Here is a 23,197-nt window from a genome sequence, read left to right as displayed (position 1 = left end):
CAGCTGCAGTCTGCGGTCTAGTCTAGTCTACACTACACTATCTATTGCATTTTAGCCGCTCTGTCACTGCTCATCCATATATTTTATATTTATATATTCTTATCGCATTCCTTTACTAGATTGTGTGTATTTGGTTTTGCTGTGGAACTTATTCGATATTAGGTTTTGTTGTGGGATTGTTACATATTACCTGTTAGATACTGCTGCACTGTCGGATCTGGAAGCATAAGCATTTCGCTACACTCGCAATAACATCTGCTAAGCATGTGTATGCGACCAATACAATTTGATTTGATTTGATTAGTCTACATGATTGCTCATTTAATTTATCCCACCACGTGGTGGCGGCCTTTCAAATGATGAGCGGTTCAGCCAAAGATTGTTATATCTGTGGTTCGGCTTTCAATATCAGTGGCTACTTCCGTTTCTGGAAGACAGGCGAAACATCAACATTCACAGACAGAATCAGTAAATAACACAATTTTATCAAAATTGGTAAGGAATTGAAATCAAACCACTGAATATACATGAAATAACAGATAAAATGTATTGATTGAAAGTTCCCCCGTAAGGTTTCTGCCCAGAAAGGCTATTTTATAGCATGTGGTTATTTGAATTAGCTAGCGTACTAACTGGCTAACATTAGCTAAACGTTACTGCTATCTAAGTTACAAAGTATTTGTCAATTAGCCAATTATCTAGCTAAACGGTTTAATTGAACATGGCCAAATAGCCGAAATGGCTTTGGCATGAATTAAAACAAATGTCTGTTTTGAAATTATATAGCTAGTTAATGACTCTAGCTAGCTAATGTACCGTTAATAACGGCGTTATGTAGCTAGCTATGTGGGGTTTCCAAAACGAATATTTAAAGGTAGACTCAGCGATATGACGTAGGTGCAAATAGTAAACAGCATAGCGGGTAAATGTCCATAATAACTAAGAGCGTTGAAGCCAATGATGTGTATAAACCCATCGCCTACAAGTGTGATTGGGGATTTCTATTGGAGAAGCAGTTTTAGCCTATCTTCATAGCGTACTGCCTTTGCTACCACGCTCTAACAACTTCAAGTGAACCCATGCGCAGATACTGTGCGTGACTGTATTAGAACGTCCTGCATCTCACTCATTGCAATATCTGCGGTGCTGCTCGTGGCAACGTAATTTCGCTGAGTAAAGCCAGGATGTTAATGTACTAATATTCAATCTCTCCTTTTATCTAATGCAGTGGTGTGAGGATGTCGGCACAGAAGCGTCTGTGTGACTCCAGCATCCCCTCTTCATCCTCCAGTGCTCCCCCCGAGAAACGGAGGGAGCGAGAGGGAGGAGAGGATGGGGGTCCAGGGGTCAGCTCTACTGCAGGAGGGAGCACTGCTGTGGAAACAGTCATCAAACTCGGAGGGGTTTCCAACTCGGTGAGAGAGCTGAAAAGTGCCTAACCTGTATTTCTCCTGCTGTGTCTGTTTGTCAGTCTGTCTGCCTTTACATCTGATAGTTATGACTCATCAGCAGTGTCAGTGATCGTGTTGTTTCCATCATTTGATTGGTCTCTTTTTCTTGTGCTCAGGAAGAACAGGATGTCAAAGCTCTCCAGGTGAAGAACAGGAAGTTGGGAGAATCTCTCGATCAGAGACAGGTATATACAGTCGGTCTGTCTCACTCACTCACTCTCTCACACATACACACACAATCCCTGTTTTCATCCCGTACATCTATAATACTCAACAAGGGGATTGATGCTTTGCAGGTGATTGAGGACGAGCTGAGAGAGAGAATCGAGAGACTGGAGACTCGTCAAGCTACTGATGACGCAAGCCTACTGATCCTGAACAGATACTGGAATCAGGTAACTATTCAAATAATGAACATTATACAATTAAAACATTGCACATAGATCAACATTTGCAAATAAAACTATTATCTGTATTCTTAATAACATCGACGTCCCCCTCTCTCCCCTTCCTCTTAGTTTGACGACAATGTGTGCCTGATTGGAAGGCGCTACGATGAGTCAGGGAGCGAGTCTGTGGAAACCCTGGCTGGAGAGGGGCGGAGCCTGAAGCCTGACACCCCAGAACCCGACGGCGACTCCAACCAGGAGAGAGCCAAAGACAGAGGTACAGCGGGAGAGAGAAAGATGTGTAGAAAGGAGGGATGGAGAGAGGAGAACACTAAGAGGAGAGGACGGGAGTTTGGTCAGGAGCAAGAGACCGAGGAAGAGGGTACTCTGATGAGTTTGTGACAGGGTACCTAAAGCAGAGCAGAAGAGTACAACGTACAGAGATTGATTAAATAAAGCCTTTTTTGTTCAGAGTAGAGAGCTGTTATCTGTTGTATGCCTATTACAGGGATGCAACCTCATCACTTTTCGGTGAATATCGCCGTGTTGATTTCAAAATAAGTCATCCACGTGAATCGTGAAGATCTGAAGAAAAACGTCAATTTTTTGGTGGGGGGGTATATTTCTCATATTGAAAATGATTGACTGAGCACAACCCTACAGCTGCTTCTCTCAATCAGTTTTAAAATGTAATTTAGCCGTGATGTCCATCTGGGGTGTGCAGATAGTGATGAGGCTTCTGTTGTTACATTTGTTTACTTATTGGAGCGTCTCGCAGGGCAAGCGAAGTGGATGCAATGTATATTTTAACTTTGCCTGTAAGAACAAGAGCAAAAGCCAGTCTGACTAGGCTTCACTGTCACGCAGCCTCTGAGTGCCAGAGGAAAAACAGAGCACAGTGACAGTCATGCTTGTCCCTTTACATTGCTGAAAACCGCATGTCTCTAGCCCAAACCACTCAAAGGTTATGCACCGTATTACCGGAGCTATATCTTCTCCCCTTTCTACCAGCATTGGCGTACATGTGATATAATTCCAGAAACCATGTCACTGTCCCCATTTTGTCACTGATCCAAAAATGACTGAGGGCACTGTTTATCTGAATTAGAAATCTCTTTCTCTGGTGTTCTTTCAATTCTGTTTGGTGCATAACTTTTGTCTGAGAGTGGGAGAGAGAGAGAGAGAGCAAGAGGGTGTGTGTGTTTGAGGGATGTAGAGGGGGAGGAAGGGGAGGGAGAGTGTGTAGGCTATGTGTGTAGGCTATGTGTGTAGGCTATGTGTGTAAAGTTGTCTGAAGAGTAGGCTAAAGATGGTTTCATAGAGTGTTTTCCCCCTTACTGCCACAAGGAAAATGCAGATCATTATGCATTTCTATTCCTTACTACATTCCTCCTGCTAAATCACAGGTAGGCCTTTGGATATGAGAAAATCTGCAATTTTCGCAGTAGCCTATTCTATTGAGCAGTAAGCAGTGTGAAGTTAAATTCAATGGTTTGTATTGGGTAGTGGTGTGAATATCAGGGGCAGGTTTCTGTGCAGAACGTATTGAAAACGGTATAGTGATACTTGACCTGGTATCACATCGTTGGTAAAATGTTGGTATCGTGACAACCCCACTCTGAAAATAAGCACATTTTCTTGCAATTTACTTGTGTTTGCGCCCTCGACAGTTTGCATCCCTGGTGTTAAAAGCACCTATTTGTCGCACTATTCACTTAGGCTCATTCTTGGTCCTTTGAGTTCAGTAGCCTACCTCTCCTCTCTTTTTATGAGCATGCAATATCATGTATTTAATGTATTTTAATATGTATCATGTATAGCTAATATATATTTTCTCAATTAAATAGCCTGTAGGCTATATGCATGGGCGGCAAAGCATGGTGCAGTTGTCTTTCCATAGACATTATTTTCCTAAATATGATAGGCTATTATACAGGACTATACAAGACTAACATTTTCCCCTGGTGGCACTAACTTTTTCAGTTGGTTACACCAGCCCCTAATTTGGTGGCACAGAGAAAGAAAAAAAAAATGTTTTAGCGGTGTCGCACAATAGAATCTATTTGAGTCATCATCTTATAAAGTAGTTCAATCTTTTAATAATGGGATACTTCTCATGCTAGACTTCTGGTCATTGCGCTAACGCTAGTTAGCATTGGTATGCAACACTAACTCTAACTTCCTTCATAGTGGACACAGAGACATAAAAATGGTATCCACAAGTTCGTTTGACTCTGGGGAAGTAGTTAAAGGGCCTCGTTGCCAAAATCCCGAAGTTTTCCTTTCAGAAGTGTAATAGACTACTGAGATGGTATTCAATAAAGAAGTTGTTACATCTAACATGTCCAAGCAGGAATGCATGATTCTAAATATTTTGATATGCAACCTAATCCAGTGATTGGGTTGACAATTGGGCTATTTTTATATTAACAGTACCAGTCAAAAGTTTGGACATACCTACTCATTCAAGGGTTTTTCTTTATTTTTACTAAATTCTACAATGTAGAATAATAGTGACGACATCAACACTATGAAATAACATATGGAATCATGTAGTAACCAAAAAAAGTGTTAAACAAATCAAAATATATTTTAGATTCTTCAAAGTAGACACCCTTTGCCTTGATGACAGCTTTGCACACTCTTGGTATTCTCTCAACCACCTTCACCTGGAATACTTTTCCAGTAGTCTCGAAGGAGTTCCCACATATGCTGAGCACTTTTTGGCTGCATTTCCTTCACTCTGCGGTTTGTGCGCTCTGTATATTTCTTATAAGATATCTTGATTGTAAAACAGTGTGCTTTGAACTCCATAACAATCATTGTGAAATAAATATCATACCTACAGAAAGCTGAGACCTTTGTGTCTTTTAATAGTTGCATTTTTAAATTATATACAATCCCAAGGGAGGAGAGTGAGTGTGAGAGGCTCGCTCATTACAGCAGCCGGACTCAGCAAAACAGGTAGGCACAGCGGACACTTTCATTACAGGAATCATGAGGATAATGCGCTTTCCTGTTTTAACTTATTCATGTTTTTATCTGCCCAAAAAATAGGTTGTTTTGATTGAGGTGACCAGGTAGAATGTGCAGCTCGCACCAGTGCGGTCAATCAAACATTTAACTCGCACAGCCAAGTTAAAGGGACGCAAAATGTGACTAAATGGTCAGTCTGGAGTCCTGCTATAATTTAGGCTCTGACATTGACTAGAAATAAATATTAATAACACATTTATTTTACTCTGCCTGCAAATCGTCCCAACCCTAAAAGTTATCCAAAACATTTCTCAAGTCAAGTGAAAGTGTCCGCTATGCTATTCTATTTTGCCTCAACTCTGCTCTTTCAAATTACGTCTAGCCTATTGGCTGATATAGCCCAATAATACCCATAGTCTAATATAATGGGCCACGTGAGAATCACTGGTCTTTAAACCGATTTCTTAGGCAATATTATTTACATTTTGGGGGGATCTTGCCTGAGCTTCGTCACTTACACCTAAAATAACATTGTGGGACTGCGGTCGGGTTCGGGACCAGTTCTTGCAGAAGCAGGTGGGAGTTGGACAAGAAGTCAGCGGGCAGGAGCGGGATGAAGAAATCAGTCCCACGGAGACCTCTAGTTCAGAGTAGTATTAACTCCTGTCTTCACCTTGTGGTTGTCCTCCAGGCCACCAGGGGGAGACGACCACATCCTTCCTGGCCACGCTGGCCAGCAGCAGCAGCGAGGAGATGGAGGCAGAGCTGCAAGAGAGGGTGGAGTCCAGCCAGAAGCAGGCCAACCGCGTGGTGGAGATCTACGACAGCCTGAAGACCACCGTGGAGCAGCTAAAGAAGGACCAGGCCTCTGGAGCAGGTGACAGGGGAGAGAGGGGCTGGGGGGAAGGGAGGCATGGAGGGGGGAGAGGGTTGAAGACTGATGTGGGGTAGGGGTTAGAGGAGTGAGGGAATGAGATGTGAAGGAGTGTAAGCAAGTGAGGATTGTGGGTAGGTGTGGAGGGTAGGGTTTTCGGGATGGTGAGAGCAACAAGGGTGTTGAGTGTCTTTTGTCGTTTGGGGCAGGTACAGTGGGGGGAAAAAGTATTTGATCCCCTGCTGATTTTGTACATTTGCCCACTGATAAAGAAAGGATCAGTCTATCATTTTAATGGTAGGTTTATTTGAACAGTGAGAGACAGAATAACAACAAAAATATCCAGAAAAACGCATGTCAAAAATGTTATAAATTGATTTGCATTTTAATGAGGGAAATAAGTATTTGACCCCCTCTCAATCAGAAAGATTTCTGGCTCCCAGGTGTCTTTTATACAGGTAACGAGCTGAGATTAGGAGCACACTCTTAAAGGGAGTGCTCCTAACCGCAGCTTGTTACCTGTAAAAAAGACACATGTCCACAGAAGCAATCAATCAATCAGATTCCAAACTCTCCACCATGGCCAAGACCAAAGAGCTCTCCAAGGATGTCAGGGACAAGATTGTAGACCTACACAAGGCTGGAATGGGCTACAAGACCATCGCCAAGCAGCTTGGTGAGAAGGTGACAACATTTGGTGTGATTATTCGCAAATGGAAGAAACACAAAAGAACTGTCAATATCCCTTGGCCTGGGGCTCCATGCAAGATCTCACCTCGTGGGGTTGCAATGATCATGAGAACGGTGAGGAATCAGCCCAGAACTACACGGGAGGATCTTGTCAATGATCTCAAGGCAGCTGGGACCATTGTCACCAAGAAAACAATTGGTAACACACTACGCCGTGAAGGACTGAAATCCTGCAGCGCCCGCAATGTCCCCCTGCTCAAGAATACATATACATGCCCGTCTGAAGTTTGCCAATGAACATCTGAATGATTCAGAGGACAACTGGTGAAAGTGTTGTGGTTAGATGAGACCAAAATGGAGCTCTTTGGCATCAACTCAACTCTCCGTGTTTGGAGGAGGAGGAATGCTGCCTATGACCCCAAGAACACCATCTCCACCGTCAAACAGGGAGGTGGAAACATTATGCTTTGGGGGTGTTTTTCTGCTAAGGGGACAGGACAACTTCACCGCATCATTTGACGGGGCCATGTACTGTCAAATCTTGGGTGAGAACCTCCTTCCTTCAGCCAGGGCATTGAAAATGGGTCGTGGATGGGTATTCCAGCATGACAATGACCCAAAACACACGGCCAAGGCAACAAAGGAGTGGCTCAAGAAGAAGCACATTAAGGTCCTGGAGTGGCCTAGCCAGTCTCCAGACCTTAATCCCATAGAACATTTGTGGAGGGAGCTGAAGGTTCGAGTTTCCAAACGTCAGCCTCGAAACCTTAATGACTCGGAGAAGATCTGCAAAGAGGAGTGGGACAAAATCCCTCCTGAGATGTGTGCAAACCTGGTGGCCAACTACAAGAAACGTCTGACCTCTGTGATTGCCAAGAAGGGTTTTGCCACCAAGTACTAAGTCATGTTTTGCAGAGGGGTCAAATACTTATTTCCCTCATTAAAATGCAAATCATTTTATAACATTTTTGACATGTGTTTTTCTGGATGTTTTTGTTGTTATTCTGTCTCTCACTGTTCATATAAACCTACCATTAAAATTATAGACTGATAATTTCTTTGTAAGTGGGCAAATGTACAAAATCAGCAGGGGATCAAACACTTTTTTCCCCCACTGTAGTATTGTCATTCCTTGAGGGAGTGAGTGAGTTCCTTGAGGGAGTGAGTGAGTTCCTTGAGGGAGTGAGTGAGTTCCTTGAGGGAGTGAGTGAGTTCCTTGAGGGAGTGAGTGAGTTCCTTGAGGGAGTGAGTGAGTTCCTTGTTGTGGGAGTGAGTGAGTTCCTTGTTGTGGGAGTGAGTGAGTTCCTTGTTGTGGGAGTGAGTGAGTTCCTTGTTGTGGGAGTGAGTGAGTTCCTTGTTGTGGGAGTGAGTGAGTTCCTTGTTGTGGGAGTGAGTGAGTTCCTTGTTGTGGGAGTGAGTGAGTTCCTTGTTGTGGGAGTGAGTGAGTTCCTTGAGGCAGTCTTTGTAGTGAGTTCCTTGTTTGTGAGTGAGTTCCTTGTTGTGTGAGTGAGTGAGTTCCTTGTTGTGGGAGTGAGTGAGTTCCTTGTTGTGGGAGTGAGTGAGTTCCTTGTTGTGTGAGTGAGTTCCTTGAGGCAGTTCCTTGTTGTGAGTGAGTGAGTTCCTTGTTGTGTGAGTGAGTTCCTTGTTGTGTGAGTGAGTGAGTTCCTTGTTGTGTGAGTGAGTGAGTTCCTTGAGTGAGTGAGTTCCTTGTTGTGTGAGTGAAGTCAGGAGTAGTAGTAATGTCATGACATCAAGTCTTGTATTTCCAGAGGGCTCCGTGTGGCAGGTCGCCGCCCAGCTCAACACCCTCCTGTCCAGTGAGAATGACCGGCTGCGTCAGCTGACTGAGGACCTTCAGCAGAAGCACAGTCACATGACTAGCGAGGTGATTTGATGTCTTTCATCATAACACGTCGGGTCTGTTTTATTTATCTCCCGCTACACTATGTACATTACTAATGGATCCCCACCGCGATCATATTAACAGTGATTCTGTGTCCCTGTCCATCTGTAGTCTCGTTCTCTGGGCACGGCAGTGGCGAGGGCAGACACGCGGGTCAGTGAGCTGCAGGGCCTCATCGAGGAGCTCCAGTGGGACATGGAGAAGATCCGACGTAGAGAGAACCGCCTCAACACACACCTGGGGGAAATCCTGGAGAGGGTAAGACTGCGGCTGTATGTTTTTGTGAATCCACGTCAGACTGAGTCTCTCTCTCTTTGCAGTAATGTGTGTTTGACATCTACTGTGGTCTACCATTTTGTAATGAAGTATTTCTGTGTCATTGTGTTCATATACCACAGAACTATATTTATGTGAATGTAAAAGTGTTTATTCCATGGCCACTGTGCAATTCCTCCCAGGTGAACAGTAAAGGCTACAAGGTGTGTGGGGAGGCCAGCAGTGTGTGTGGAACCATTACCATCAACAAGAGAAAGGTACAAAAACATCCTCTTTGTTCTGCCATTTGTACTTGTCAGAAACTGCATGGACCTGGAGTTATAACTCTTTCATTCTCCATCCCTCTTCCTCTCCTTTCCCTTTAACCCCCTCTTTCTCTGCCCCCCTCCTCGTCATCCCACTCTTCTCTCTCCCTGCCAGTTTGAGGAGATGAACAGTGAGTTGGAGGAGAACAGGGAGCTGGCGGAGAACCGTCTGAGCGAGCTGCAGCGGCGGCAGCAGGACCTGCAGACGTTTAACCAGGAGAACAACAACATGAAGGTGAGCCTGCAGAGCCTGACCCAGGGCCTGGGCCGCCAGAATCCTATGGCTCTCTCCCCCAACCCAGCCATTGGATTAGCTGAGGTCCCACGTCCTTATTCAGCCATCCAAACCAGTCAAATGAAGGTAAATAGATAGATGGAGGTTTTTACTGCTTTCTCTGTTGCTTTGCTCACTACCAATCTGTGTCTCCTCTCTCACTTCTCCCCCCCTTTTATGTCTCTCACTTCTATCCCTGTCTTTGATCCGTCTCTCTCTCACTTCTCTCCCTCTCTTTTCTCTCTCTCACTTCTCTCCCTCTCTTTGATCTGTCTCTCTTTTCTGTCTCTCTCACTTCTCTGTGTCTCTTTTCTGTCTCTCTCTCACTTCTCTCCCTCTTTTCTGTCTCTCTCTCACTTCTCTCCCTCTCTTTTCTATCCCTCTCTCACTTCTATCCCTATCTTTGATCTGTCTCTCTCACTTCTATCCCTCTCTCATGCTGTCTGTATCTCTTCACCTCTCTCTCACTCCATTTCATTTCTCTTGTCTCCCTTTCTCTCTCCTTCTTTCTCTGCCTCTCTCTGTCAGGTGGAGTTGTTGAGTCGTGCTGAGGGGGTGGTGAGGGAGAGCTCAGAGTACCGCTGTCTCCAGTCCCAGTTCTCTGTCCTCTACAACGAGTCTGTGGGCCTCAAGTCTCAGCTGGACGAGACGCGCACACGCCTCAACACCACCAGGACGGCACGCCTCCGACAGCTAGAACACATGGAGGTGTGTTTGCGTGCATGCGTTAGTGCCTGTAAGCGCGTGTCTGACTTTAACGTCTTTTTAATCGAGAGTGACGTGTGTGAGTTTAGCCTCTTTATTCAACAACGACGAGGCTGTGTGTGTGTGTGTGTGTGTAACCGCCTCTTGTCTGTGTTCCAGAATGACGAGGTGTCTCTCCAGAGGAAGGTGCGTACTGAGGTGTTCCAGCTAGAGGACACTCTGGCCCAGGTCAGGAAGGAGTACGAGATGCTCCGGATCGAATTTGAACAGACCCTCGCTGCCAACGAACAAGCAGGTCAGCGTCTTCACCACAAATGAAAATAAATTTGGCCTCACGCTCACCGGCTAGTGTTTAGGCACAGTTTTGAGATACTCCTTCAAAACGTCATCTTTCTTTTTTTAGTCTTTTCTCTCTCTCTATCCCTCTCTCAGGTCCTATCAACAGGGAGATGCGTCACCTGATCAGCACCCTGCAGACACACAACCAGCATATGAAGGGAGAGGTTGTGAAATACAAACTGACACTCAGAGAGGCACAGACTGACCTCAGCCAGGTAAGGGAGGAAGAGAGCGAGACAAAGAGAGCAAGAGGGAGATGGAGAGAGCGAGGGTGTAAGAGGCATGCAGGGAGGGAAGAAGAGAGACTGTAAGGGAGTGAAGACCATAAAGAGAAAGATATTGTCAATCTGCAAAATTCATCTGTGCGATTCCCTCCTCTCATAGGCTCGTACTACGAAGGGCAGTGCTATCCTTCAATCACAATCCAGTACGGAGCTGGACCTGAAGGAAGAGACCACCTCCCCCCAGACACCCGCTGCCTCTGCTGATGTCACCATCAAGATGGAGTCTGACAATGGTTCAGCCACGCCCACCAGCACCAGTATGTGTTATTAAGTGTTAATCATCATTAACTCTTTATTAACTCCTTATTAACTGATATTCATCCTCTCTCTCTCTCTCTCTTTCTCTCTCTCTCTGTAGTTACCTCAGTGAAGACAGAGCCTGGGACAGAAACAGAGGGAGAAATCAAAGAGGAGGAGAAAGAAAAAGAGGTGAAGAAAGAGAAGGAAAAGGAACGAGAGAGAGAGAGGCCAACCCGTGGAGGGGGTGGGACCGAGGAGAAGGAGAAGGCTGGGACCAGCAACCAATTGGAGGAGGTTGCTCCGGAGCGCCCGTTTGTGATTGGAGGACCGAAGAGGAAGGAGGTGGAGCAACTGAAAATTGTCCGGGCGGAGCTAAAGTAAGTTTGATTGTGGTGACAGTCATGATTGGTGATTGATAATTGGGGTGATAATGAGGAGGACAGTAGGAGTGGCTGACGAAGGCTATGTCCCTGTAGGAAAGCCCAGGAGTCTCAGAGGGAGATGAAGCTACTGCTGGATATGTACCGCTCCGCGCCCAAAGAGCAGAGGGACAAAGTCCAGCTCATGGCCGCTGAGAAGAAGGCCAAGTCAGAGGTATACACTTGGCTGACGCTACTTATAAAAAGACAAGTGAAACTTCGCCAGCAAGCATTGTGTGCTGTTGATGGGTTTAATTGATTGGTTAGTTGTATGATAGTAATGCTCTGGGGATTGGCTTGTTAGTATTGAGTGGTAGTAATTGATTGATGGTATAACAGTGATGTAACCACTATGTGCTCTCTGTATATTGAGTTACTATTGAGTGATAATAACCCAGTGAGCACAAGATGTTGGAAAGCCATATTTTCACTGTCTTTTCAACCAAAAGGACGTATTTTCAACATATTTTGCTCATAGGGAAGCGATTTATTGACGGTGATAACGGCTTTGTATTCACTGTCAGGCAGAGGAGCTGAAGCAGCGTCTAAGGGATCTGGAGGAGAGGGAGAGGAGGGAGGGGAAGAAGATGGCCGATGAGGAGGCACTCCGGAAGATCCGCTCTGTCGAGGAACAAATCAACATCCTCAACAAGAAGCTCTCCCTGGCCAAGCAGGTGTGTATCTGGGTTGTGTGTGTGCGGGTTGTGTGTATGTGTGTGTGCGTGTGCGTGTCTTTGTGCATTTGAGCATCATACTTTTGACTAATTTCTCTCCCTGTCATTTCCCCCCTCTTTGCTCCTCCTTCCTTCCATCGATCCATTCTTCAACCTACTTTTCTGTCTCTGTCTACCACTCCCTCTTTACCACCCCTCCATTGCTCTTCTTCTCCACCCCTCCACTACCCTCTCCCTACTTCCCTATATCCTTCCACCCCTCTGCTACCCTCCCCTCGCTCTTCCTACCCTCTCTCTCCCACCTCTCTCTCTCTCTCTCTCTCTCTCCTTCCCTTTTCACCACACCAATACCCCCCCTCTCCTTCCCCTCTCCCTCCCCCCTGTCTCTCCCCCTTCTCCCCAGGAGGAGGATGCGTTGCTGAGTGAGATGGACGTGACGGGCCAGGCCTTTGAGGACATGCAGGAGCAGAACATCCGGCTGATGCAGCAGCTCAGGGAGAAGGACGACGCCAACTTCAAACTGATGTCGGAGCGCATCAAGTCCAACCAGATCCACAAGCTGCTCAAGGAAGAGAAGGAGGAGCTCGCCGACCAGCTGCTCACGCTCAAAACGCAGGTGAGAGCAGGTGATTGAAACAGTGCAGTAAAGGGATTTGAACGTCTAAATGGCAGGTGCACGGTTCAGGCTGACTTTTGTGTTAGGGAAAGACAGTATCTTGACACTAGCAAATAATGGAGCCTATGTCTGGCCATCTCTCATTATTTCTCTATCGCTCTCTCCATCTCTCTATCGGTCTTTCTCAGGTGGATGCCCAGCTGCAGGTGGTGAGAAAGCTGGAGGAGAAGGAGCGCCTCCTCCAGGGCACCATCGGTACTGCAGAGAGAGAGCTGGCTCTGAGGACACAAGCTCTGGACATGAACAAACGCAAGGTATCAAAATCACACCTATGGAAAATGATGCGCGCGCACACACACACCATGGACACACACACACAACGAGTATAAATAAGTACTTAACACAAACTTCCTTTAAAAATGCCAACGTGCAAAGTATCTGCTTTCTGCACCCCCCCCATCCTCCCTCCAGACCCAGGAGTCAACGGTGCTGTCGGAGGAGGTGCGTAGTCAGCTGGACCAGGTGCAGCAGAGACTGGGCACCGTCAGAGAGGAGGTCATTGAGAACAGCATCTCCAAAGAGAAGCAGTCCTTCAATGCACGCCGCGCACAGGTCAGGCCACAAACACATGCTACATTTTGGTAACTGTCCATGTGCACGTGTAACCACGCACACACACACACACACACACACACACACACACACACACAGACAATTCAAATCCACTTGAACAAAATAACAATTCAGTTTATTTACTGATTGGAGCACCCTGCTGAACTATTTTCTTCCTTCCCCTGTTGTGTTTTAGGAGGACATCTCCAAACTGCGGAGGAAGATCGAGAAGGCCAAGAAACCTGCCGAGACCGTCCGCAACGGCGATGACATCCTCAATGAGGAAATCAACGATTACAAGGTAGTCTGGATGAACACGCTTTTTACACCAGGTGTAATACGGGTCTGTAAAAATGCCACTATAAAGTTAAAGGTGGGTGAACACTACACGGTTTTAGCCTGATCTACATGTCCCGATCAGCTCTCGGTGCATTTTTCCAAATATGGAAGAAAATCGAAGCAAACCCAAAGTAAAACGTAACGCTGCAGCCCATAAAGTGAAGCTCATACCCGATTTGCAGTTGATGCCTGCCACACTTTTTCAAACATGTTAAATATATTTGGCCCCATCTGCCATTATCTACAAGTGTGAGGAGTGCTCAAAGCGGATAAGAGGCATGTCCCAACGTCAGCCAAAGAGCTACTCAGAAGTATAAGGTTTCTCTTCACCTACCCCACAAGTTCATCACTCTCTCACACATACAGTGCCTTCGGGAAAGTATTCAGACCCCTTGACTTTTTCCACATTTTGTTACGTTACAGCCTTATTCTAAAATGGATTAAGTAAAACATTTTCCATAGCAATCTACACACAATACCCCATCTCTGCAGCACTCCACCAATCAGGACTTTATGGTAGAGTGGCCAGACGGAAGCCACTCCTCAGTATAAGGCACATGACAGCCCGCTTGGAGTTTGCCAAAAGGCACTTAAAGACTCAGACATTTAGAAACAAGATTATCTGGTCTGATGAAACCAAGATTGAACTCTTTGGCCTGAATGCCAAGCATTACATCTGGAGGAAACCTGGCACCATCCTATGGTGAAGCATGGTGGTGGCAGCATCATGTTGTGGGGATGTTTTTCAGCAGCAGGGACTGGGAGACTAGTCAGGATCGAGGCAAAGATAAACTGAGCTAAGTACAGAGAGATCCTTGATGAAAACTGGCTCCAGAGTGCTCAGGACCTCAGACTGGGGCGAAGGTTCACCTTCCAACAGGACACTGATCCTAAGCACAGAGCCAAGACAGCTCAGAAGTGGCTTTGGGAAAAGTCTCTGAATGTCCTTGAGTGGCCCAGCCAGAGTCCGGACTTGAACCCAATTGAACATCTCTGGAGAGACCTCAAAATAGTTGTTCAGTGACACTCCCCATCCAACCTGACAGAGCTTGAGTGGATCTGCAGAGAAGAATGGTATAAACTCCCCAAATACAGGTGTGCCAAGCTTGTAGTATCATACCCAAGAAGACTCGAGGCTGTAATTGCTGTCAAGGGTGCTTCAACGAAGTACTGAGTAAAGAGTCTTAATATTTATGTAAATGTAATATTTCAGTGTTTTTAGCAAAATTGTCTAAAAACCTGGTTGTCTTTGTAATTATGCGGTATTGTGTGTAGATTGGGGGGGGAAACTATTTAACCCATTTTAGAATAAGGCTGTAACGTAACAAAATGTGGAAAAAGTCAAGGGTTCTGAATACTTTCCGAAGGCACTGTATACACACACACACGCACGAGTTAGCTGGTCTGCTGGGCTATGTTGCATTTAAACCTGTTGTTTTCTCAAGCTCTTTTTGCAAAATTGACAATCCATATTGTCCTCTTCACGTTTTATGGGTGAAACGTCCATGCTGCATCTGCATGCCAACCAGTAGATCCCAATCAGTTTCATGGGAATATGCATTTGTGATCTTATTCTTCTTGAATTATGTAGGCTAAGTAACTTAACTACTGTTTAATCGGATTTTAGAGCAGAGGGAGTTAAGAAGCTACACTTCCATTTATATATATTTTTTTTTAAATCAAAGCATATTAAGCCTAGTGGCACGTACCTTTGAGTTCTGGCCGCATGCGTTTTTTTTATTTTTTTTTACCATTTCATCACAATCATACAAATAAAATGTCGTAAGTAGCCTAATTACGTGTTTTTTGGTCTAACATTAGAGCCTAGCATACTAATGAATCATTAAGAGATCTTGCGAGACATTGATTTGGAAAAAATCTAAACTTTTTATAAACGAGAACCATTCTGAGAAGTGGAAGAGCGTCGCGCACTAGACCCCTGATAACAATGTACATTAAGGAACGCAGCATTTTCCTCAGTTGCCATGATGTTTTCCTTACTACACATGTGTAAACCTGCCCAGCAAATACAGCCAATTCTGTCCCAATTGTCCAATCGTACTGCCGCGGCGGCGCCTTTACAGATTACTAGTTAACTAGGATTTGGCGTGACTGAGTCATTAAACGTGAGATGTTTTCTGATGTGTAGAGCCCGTAGACCCAGCAAAAAATCATGTGGTGTATTTCAGCCCTAACTCACCTGTTCTATCAATCTCTCTCATTGCTCTCTTTTATCTTTCTGGCCTCAATTTCTCTCTTTCCCCCACTCTCTTCTCTCTCTCCTCTCCTTCTCCCTCCCCCTCTCTTTCTCCCTCCCCCAGGCACGTCTGACCTGCCCGTGCTGTAACTCCCGGGTAAAGGACGCCGTCCTGACCAAGTGTTTCCACGTCTTCTGCTTCGAGTGCGTCAAGACGCGCTACGACACGCGCCAGAGGAAGTGCCCCAAGTGCAACGCCGCCTTCGGCGCCAACGACTTCCACCGCATCTACATCGAATAGAGAGGGAGGAGGGGGGAGACCTAAATGCAGGGAGCGTAGGGGGTAGGATAGTAGTGCCTGGAGGGCAGCAGTATCCACACAGGCTTTCTCTCCAGCCGAACAAAACTGTCTTTTATCACCCCTGCTACTAGCGTGTGAGATGGAGTGAGACTAGACACGTGTAAATCTGAGAATATCGTCTGGGCATGTAATCAATATGGAAATAGATCCACCTTGCACTCTGATTGGCTAGGTGGAATTTCTGCCATGTTGCTGGGGGGGGGATGCTTTGGGTTGTTTCTGGACTGGGCCTACATTACATTGTCTTATGGAGATCATGATCATGGTTATATTTGCTGGCTGTGCTTGGCTGGCTGGGTTACAGTACATAGGGCCTTGTGTGGGGGAAAAGTGAGGTTTGACTTGAAGCTTTTCCATAGTTGACTGTAGCTATTGGTGTTTATAAAAAAATACTATCGCCCTCTCCCTTCTTTTTGGATGGACTAGATAATTACAGACCTTTCACTGAATTCTAGTCCTGAAGGGCTAAAGTGATGCACTGAAGACCCTGATAACCTTTTTATAATGACTGATACTTTCAGCTTCTCTCTCCCCAGTACTCCTACGGCTCCTGCCCCACGGAACGAAACACCAGATAACCTTCTGGGGGCCCCTCTGGCTCTAGTTTTAGACTGGTGTGGTGTCTGTGCGTCGGCATGTCTGCTTACATGCGTGTGTATGTGAGGGAGAAAGAAAAACGGACTAACCATTTGCTTAGATGGTTAGAAAATCAACGGTGAGTCCCTTGATCAGCATGCACCCTTGTGTGACCAGTCAATGTTTTCCTTGTATTTGTATGCATGTATTTTTTTAATTTTTTTATTTGAAAGCTGCCTCATCAGGGACACACTGACGGGCTACCAATACCTTGAATTGATGCTAATGTGTAATATTGCTGCTCCACAAGTTATTAAACTGCCATCAAAACTAGATACTTGTCTTGCGATTAGTTCTTTATCAGTCTAGTTTGTGCATTTTATAAGCTACATAGCCTATTCATTATCATCAAAATCCTATTTCTGTTTTAACCTTTAACATGTGTTGAAGAAACCACAAACTCCAGTGTGCAAATCTCAAAACCTTTCTTATTATACAGTGCCTTGTGAAAGTAATCACACCCCTTAACTCTTTCCACATTTTGTTGTTACAAAGTGGGATTATAATTGATTTAATTGTAATTTTTGTTGGAACAATCTACACCAAATACTCTGAAATGTCAAAGTGGGAGAAAAATTCTAACTTTTATGAAAGATTTATGAAAAATAAAATGAATATCTTGATTAGGTAAGTATTCACCCCCTGAGACAATACGTTAGAAACACCTTTGGCAGCGATTACAGCTGTTTCCAAGTCTTGCCATACATAGTCAAGCCGATTTAACTCAAAACAGTGACTAGGCCACTCGGGAACATTCAATGTTGTCTTGGTAAGCACTCCAGTGTAGATTGGCCTTGTTTTATGTTATTGTCCTGCTGAAAGGTGAATTAGTCTCCCAGTGTCTGTTGGAAAGAAGACTGAACCAGGTTTTCTTCTAGGATTGTGCTAGTGCTTAGCTGTATTTCGTTTATCTTCATCCACCAAAGCAAAAAACTCCTTAGTCCTTGCCGAAGACAAGCATACCCATAACATGATGCAGCCACCCCCATGCTTGAAATTAAGACATGGTACTCAGTGATGTGCTTTGTATACAGGACAAAAAAGTGAATTTCTTGGCTACATTTTTGTAGTGTTACTTAAGTGTGTTAGAAACAGGATGCATGTTTTGGAATATTTTTATTCAGTACAGGATTCCATCTAGGTTAGTATTGTGGAGTAGCTAAAATGTTGTTGAACCATCCTGTTTTCTTATATCACAACTATTAACCTCGAACTGTTAACTGTTAAAATCGTCATTAGCCTCATGGTAATCTTAGTTACCCAGAAGTAAAATTCTTGCAAAGTTGTCACTTCACTTGCCATTTACATGTGAATCTGTCCACGAGAGATTAGCCTCATGGTGAAATCCCTGAGCAGTTTCCTTCCTCTCCGGCAACTGAGTTAGGAAGGACGCTTGTATCTTTGTAGACTGGTTGAATTGATACACCATCCAAAGCCTAATTAATAACCACCATACTTAAAGGGATATTCAGCGTATGCTTTTTTATTTGTACACGTCTACCAATCGGTGCCATTTGAGGCATTGAAAAACCTCCCTGGTCTTTGTGGTTGAATCTGTGCTTGAAATTCTTTGCAAGATTGAGGGACCTTACAGATAATTGTAAGAGATGGGGTTTAAAAAAAAATCATGTTAACCACTTATTTGTATACAAAATAAGTCCATGCAACTTGTGATTTGTTAACCACATTTTTACTCCTGAACAGAGTATTAGGCTTGTCATAGAGTTGAATAAATTTGACTCAAGATATATAAGCTTATTTTTTATTAATTTGTAAAAATTTCGAAAAGCATTATTCAAATTTGACATTATGGGTTGACAGTAAATCAAATTGTAATCCATTTTAAATTCGGGCTGTAACAACAAAATGTGGGAAAAATCTAGGGGTGTGAATACTTTCTGAAGGCACCAAACCGGTCTTGTCTCCCAGACCGGTTTGAAGGAAGAACTGTCGCATTGTACTAAACCAGAAGCCAGCGTCGCTTCACGGCAAGGTGCGCCTTTAGGGCAGCAGCAACTACGGCGTAGTATACCTATAAAAACAAGCTTTTATGCAAGACAGTCGATCGTGGTGTTGAACTTGATGCAAACCCTGGAACAAAGGAATATATATAGCAACATCCGTGTGGAATACTGAAGCCGAAGACGAAAAATTGAGGGCCCGCGCATGGTCTACACAACGTCATCGCGCCTGCAAAAACGTAGCTTTTTAGCGCAAACCTAAAAAGAAACTTGTAAAGTAAATCGATAACCTTAACGTTAAAATATACTGTATCCACCAGGGAAAGGATACATTTTCAGAAATTAACGCCATTCTATTCTTAACCAGTTCAATACCAAATAAAGGCATTGTGTTAATATTAAATGTCCTAGAACGATGCCCTGGTTTGTGGTAACGTTGCCAAAGTTTAGAATTTAAAAAAAACGTTGAGCTGCTATTAAGTGATTTAATAACTTGCGTGTTTGATCATACAACCAATGAGTAGCCTACTAGAGTATAGGGCCCAGCTAATTATGTTTTCTCAATAAGTTTGCAAGGCTAGTGTTTCCATATTTTAATACCCCTGCAGAGCAAGCCAATAATAGGTCTAACAAGCTACAGCTCGGTCGCGTTGCTTGAATGACTGACTGTCAACAGAAGCCATTTTTAAACCTGCTTTTTAATACGCCGTTTGAAGCATTTGCACATACATCGATCTGGGCTCTATAGATCAAGGCGCTGATCCTCAAGAAACCGTTTTTATATAATCGCCTATTCTATTTATCACCTGAATGAGCCTACATTTTGATTTCCCAACATGACTTCCTACAACCGTGCAGATTCATCCCCAATACCAGTTTTATTATCCACGCTTGTTTTGATGCTTGGCTTGGCAGCGCGATGCGTCGTGCAGGCCATGCCTTCGGAGGATAGCCCTCAAGCGGCCCAGGCATCAGTCAGCCTCCGGTCCCTGGTCACCGGGACCTGCAAAGATGTCCACAAATACGTGGAGTCCGTGGTGGGAACCAATGTAATCGAATCGACTGTTGAGGTAAGGAGGATTGGAAAATAAGCCATAAAATGTACGCTACCTAATAGTAGACTATTTGAGTAAATCTAACCAGCACTTAATCCTGGGGCGTATCTATTACGCCGTTTCTTTTCTTAACGGTACGAAACGGGGAGGGACCTACCTGAATTTGTGGAATAAAAACTCGTTTGGACTAATGATTACACCCCTGTTTCCTGTGTTATTCTATTCTTTAATCAATTAACTATACTTAATTTATGTATTCTAACTATCTTCCTTCTAAGGGTGACATTTGCTAAATTTAAAAGCATTGCTTAATTGTGGTTTTCTGTCAACTAAAATTGTCTTTCTCAAATCTTACTGTATTCCTTGCTTCGTCACCACCCCTCCCCCATCTCCTTTTCTTCTCTGACCCATATCTCCCTCTCTTCCCATGCCCCACTACCCGATAATCTCTCCTCTAATCACCCCCCTCTACTCTGCCCTAATTTCATGTATGCTTATATCCATGCACCCTCTCCCCTGCTGCCACCACTCTGTGCACCCTACCCCAGAGTGTGCTGTTATATCTAGAGTCAGTACTTGGTCAAGAGAACGTCTATACCATGGCCATGGTAAGAAACCACCAGGTTCCTCATCTAACTAACCTCTGCTCTGACAATGGGCCCAAAACAAAGCTCCTTATAGCTCTGTTTGCAGGGTACATGTCAGTCACTTCATACAGCATGTGTGTTATACAGATAGGCAAATGACTACATCACTCTTACATTTTATGCCAATTGTGGGTATGGTTTATGTGTTTGTGTAACTGTGTATAGCCTACATTCATAGCCACATTCATGCCCATGTTTTAGATTTTCAGATTGCCTTTTTAAAAGTTACATGCGGACACATTACAAGGTGACAGAGATGGACAGTTGTCTCTGGCCTGCTCTGACACACAGAACAGTGGTGCTTGTGTAGGGTAGCAACAGGTGCAGAGGAGTCAGGCTGTCCTACTATGACTACCCTTGACCTCAGCTAAGCCGTCTGTGGGGGGGGTTGGAGAGGTTTAAGAGGGGCTGCTCCAGTATGGCAGAATGGGGGAAGTTATCGGTCTAGCTGTCAAGTCTTTTTTTTGTTTTTAATTTTAATAACAGGACAGCTTCGATCTCACACACCACACACCCGTGTTACATCATCAACAATACCCCCATGATGCCAGCTGGGAAAGCCATTTGTGCATAGGGACCCAATCATTTCGCTCAATACAAGTGGATTGCACTTGTATGGTGACCGACTGGCCATTGTGTTTAACTAAATAAACTAACGGCATGCCTAGGTATGATCAAAGCCAACCTGTATTGTAGGAATCAAACATGCCTACCACTCATAAAAAGATCTAGGTCAGCGTTGAGTGGGACGATTGAATCAGTGACCCACACCTGCAGACGCCACCTGTTTATACTGATTGACAGCTGGCCTTGTAGCAACAGCTGGGGTCATTCTAATTAGTATTACTTGTCGCACTGTCAGTTGTGCTGCTCTATCACTCACTACAGGATCATGGTAAGAAATACATTTTACTGTACATAACGTAAGCTATAGGTTAAAGGCAGGGGGAAATGAGCTGACTTCGTGGGCCACTTTAAAGTGAACGTATGTCCCTCTACTCTAGAATAGGACTAGAATATTTTTTCACCAGAGTAACAGTTTTAATTCTCCCCTTACAGTACAAATATGTAAGCTGTACTGTAAGTCATGTCAAAATTCTTCTCACCCTTTCTCTCCCCCGCCCTCTTAGTTCTTTGAGATGTTGATCCGGTTTATGGCTGAAGGAGCAGCCAGCGGCCTGAATGTCATCGCGGTTTACGTCACAGAGATCCTCAGGGTCACAGGAGTTGATGGTGGGTGACCGAGTGTGTGTGCATGTGTGTAGGTTCATCCTTTCTACATCACATCTACTTTGGGTTTAGAGAGCTAAAATCATCATGTATTGCTCTCACTTGCACACATTAAATGCTCACTTTTTGTCCGTCAAACCTGTATCTGAGAAGAACTCGCACTCCCTCTCTGTAATATGGGAACTGGGCAGTGTGGGTTTGAATTCTTCCACTTGTCTTTGATTTGATCTCTCTAATAGGATCTAAACAGCACACAGGCTATTGGTTTTCAAAGAGATTGCTCTTCAAATTCACTCAAGTTCAAGAGTAAAGATAGTGACAAAATAATTGAATTACCCCTGGCGATATTTAAACACTCGTCCTCTCTCTCCCTCCATCTCTCAGTCCACCTGCCGTTCCCTCACTTCACACCAGAAGGCGTGGCCTCGGTAGGTCAATGGGCTCTGCTGGCTCTGATTGGCTACTGGGTGCTGTCCATTGTCCTGCGCCTATTGGTGGGCGTGTTGAGGAGGGTGTTCTGGATGCTGAAGGCGGGCACAGCGCTGTGGCTCTTCGGCCTGATCGTCAGCGACGCCAAGGCTGGTTCAGACACCACAGCTGTCCGGTTGGCAGGCCTGGTGCTCGGGTGTGCCCTTCTGGGGCTTGCCAGCTACGGATCAGAAAAGACAATCCACGTGGAAGACCGCCTGAGCATCCTGGAGGGAAGGGTGAAGGCGGTGGAGAGGAGGAAGGGAGATGAGTGATGGGATGGGAGGATAGTTGGAAGGATGATGGTCTCTGTTTCTCAAGTGAAAATAAAGCAACCTCTGGGATTTTTGATTGGAAATGCAAATAAGAAACCGGTTTCTCATTTCTTATCCCATTAGGTGTGTTTGTCTGTTACATATAATAACATCTGAAATCTATGATACATGGAGAATACAGGTATTTAAAAAAAAAAAAACAGAACGGGCAAGTATTAAAGTGGTTTAATACGTTTGTTTTACTCCAAGATACGTCACACAGACCATTTTAAACACAGTAGTTTGAAATGGTTTCTATTCTCTCCTGCAAGGCTGTCAGTGTTTGCATTTACACTATCTTGCCTATATTGATAATACATTATTCACAGAAGACATTAAAACAGTGCAATACATGAAACCACAAAGCCAAGATACATAAGAAAAAGTACATCTCTACAGTACAGTCGTGGCCAAATGTTTTGAGAATGACATTAATTTCCACAAAGTTTGCTGCTTCAGTGTCTAGATATTTTTGTCAGATGTTACTATGGAATACTGAAGTATAATTACAAGCATTTCATAAGTGTCAAAGGCTTTTATTGACAATTACATGAAGTTGATGCAAAGAGTCAATATTTGCAGTGTTGACCCTTCTTTTTCAAGACCTCTGCAATCTGCCCGGGCATGCTGTCAATTAACTTCTGGGCCACATCCTGACTGATGGCAGCCCATTCTTGCATAATCAATGCTTGGAGTTTGTCAGAATTTGTGGGTTTTTGTTTTTCCACCCGCCTCTTGAGGATTGACCACAAGTTTTCAATAGGATTAAGGTCTGGGGAGTTTCCTGGACATGGACCCAAAATATCGATGTTTTGTTCCAAGAGCCACTTAGTTATCACTTTTGCCTTATGGCAAGGTGCTCCATCATTCTGGAAAAGGCAGTGTTCGTCACAAAACTCTTCCTGGGTGGTTGGGAGAAGTTGCTCTCGGAGGATGTGTTGGTACCATTCTTTATTCATGGC

General features: G+C 44.4%; 2 protein-coding genes across 5 annotated transcripts; both read left to right on the top strand.

Moving 5' to 3' along the window:
* The first annotated feature begins 369 nt into the window (after nt 1-369).
* On the top strand, nt 370-16,833 carry LOC106604856 (E3 ubiquitin-protein ligase BRE1A). 3 transcript variants are annotated; one of them, XM_045718229.1, is made up of 22 exons: nt 370-495; nt 1,229-1,415; nt 1,568-1,636; nt 1,748-1,846; nt 1,970-2,117; nt 5,508-5,693; nt 8,150-8,265; nt 8,395-8,541; nt 8,742-8,816; nt 8,980-9,099; nt 9,667-9,846; nt 10,003-10,138; nt 10,276-10,397; nt 10,567-10,723; nt 10,825-11,083; nt 11,183-11,300; nt 11,650-11,799; nt 12,203-12,415; nt 12,604-12,729; nt 12,887-13,027; nt 13,224-13,328; nt 15,688-16,833. In XM_045718229.1, exons 2-22 carry the CDS (start codon nt 1,239-1,241, stop codon nt 15,862-15,864), a joined length of 3,021 nt encoding a protein of 1,006 aa, XP_045574185.1. In that variant the 5' UTR covers nt 370-495; nt 1,229-1,238; the 3' UTR covers nt 15,865-16,833. The 3 variants fall into 3 exon arrangements, with proteins under 3 accessions (XP_045574185.1, XP_045574184.1, XP_045574183.1); XM_045718228.1 differs by having other exon boundaries at nt 8,980-9,225; nt 12,206-12,415; XM_045718227.1 differs by having other exon boundaries at nt 8,980-9,225.
* Nucleotides 16,834-18,466: 1,633 nt separating this feature from the next.
* Nucleotides 18,467-22,279, top strand: LOC106604857 (uncharacterized). Of its 2 annotated transcripts, XM_014199922.2 has the most exons (4): nt 18,467-19,591; nt 20,125-20,184; nt 21,354-21,456; nt 21,838-22,279. In XM_014199922.2, exons 1-4 carry the CDS (start codon nt 19,358-19,360, stop codon nt 22,194-22,196), a joined length of 756 nt encoding a protein of 251 aa, XP_014055397.1. In that variant the 5' UTR covers nt 18,467-19,357; the 3' UTR covers nt 22,197-22,279. The 2 variants fall into 2 exon arrangements, with proteins under 2 accessions (XP_014055397.1, XP_014055399.1); XM_014199924.2 differs by lacking the exon at nt 20,125-20,184 and having other exon boundaries at nt 18,470-19,591.
* The last annotated feature ends 918 nt before the right edge of the window (nt 22,280-23,197 follow it).

This window comes from Salmo salar, chromosome ssa05 (assembly GCF_905237065.1).
Source record: "Salmo salar chromosome ssa05, Ssal_v3.1, whole genome shotgun sequence".
Classification (NCBI taxonomy): domain Eukaryota; kingdom Metazoa; phylum Chordata; class Actinopteri; order Salmoniformes; family Salmonidae; genus Salmo; species Salmo salar.
This window is presented reverse-complemented; position numbering and strand designations above follow the sequence as displayed.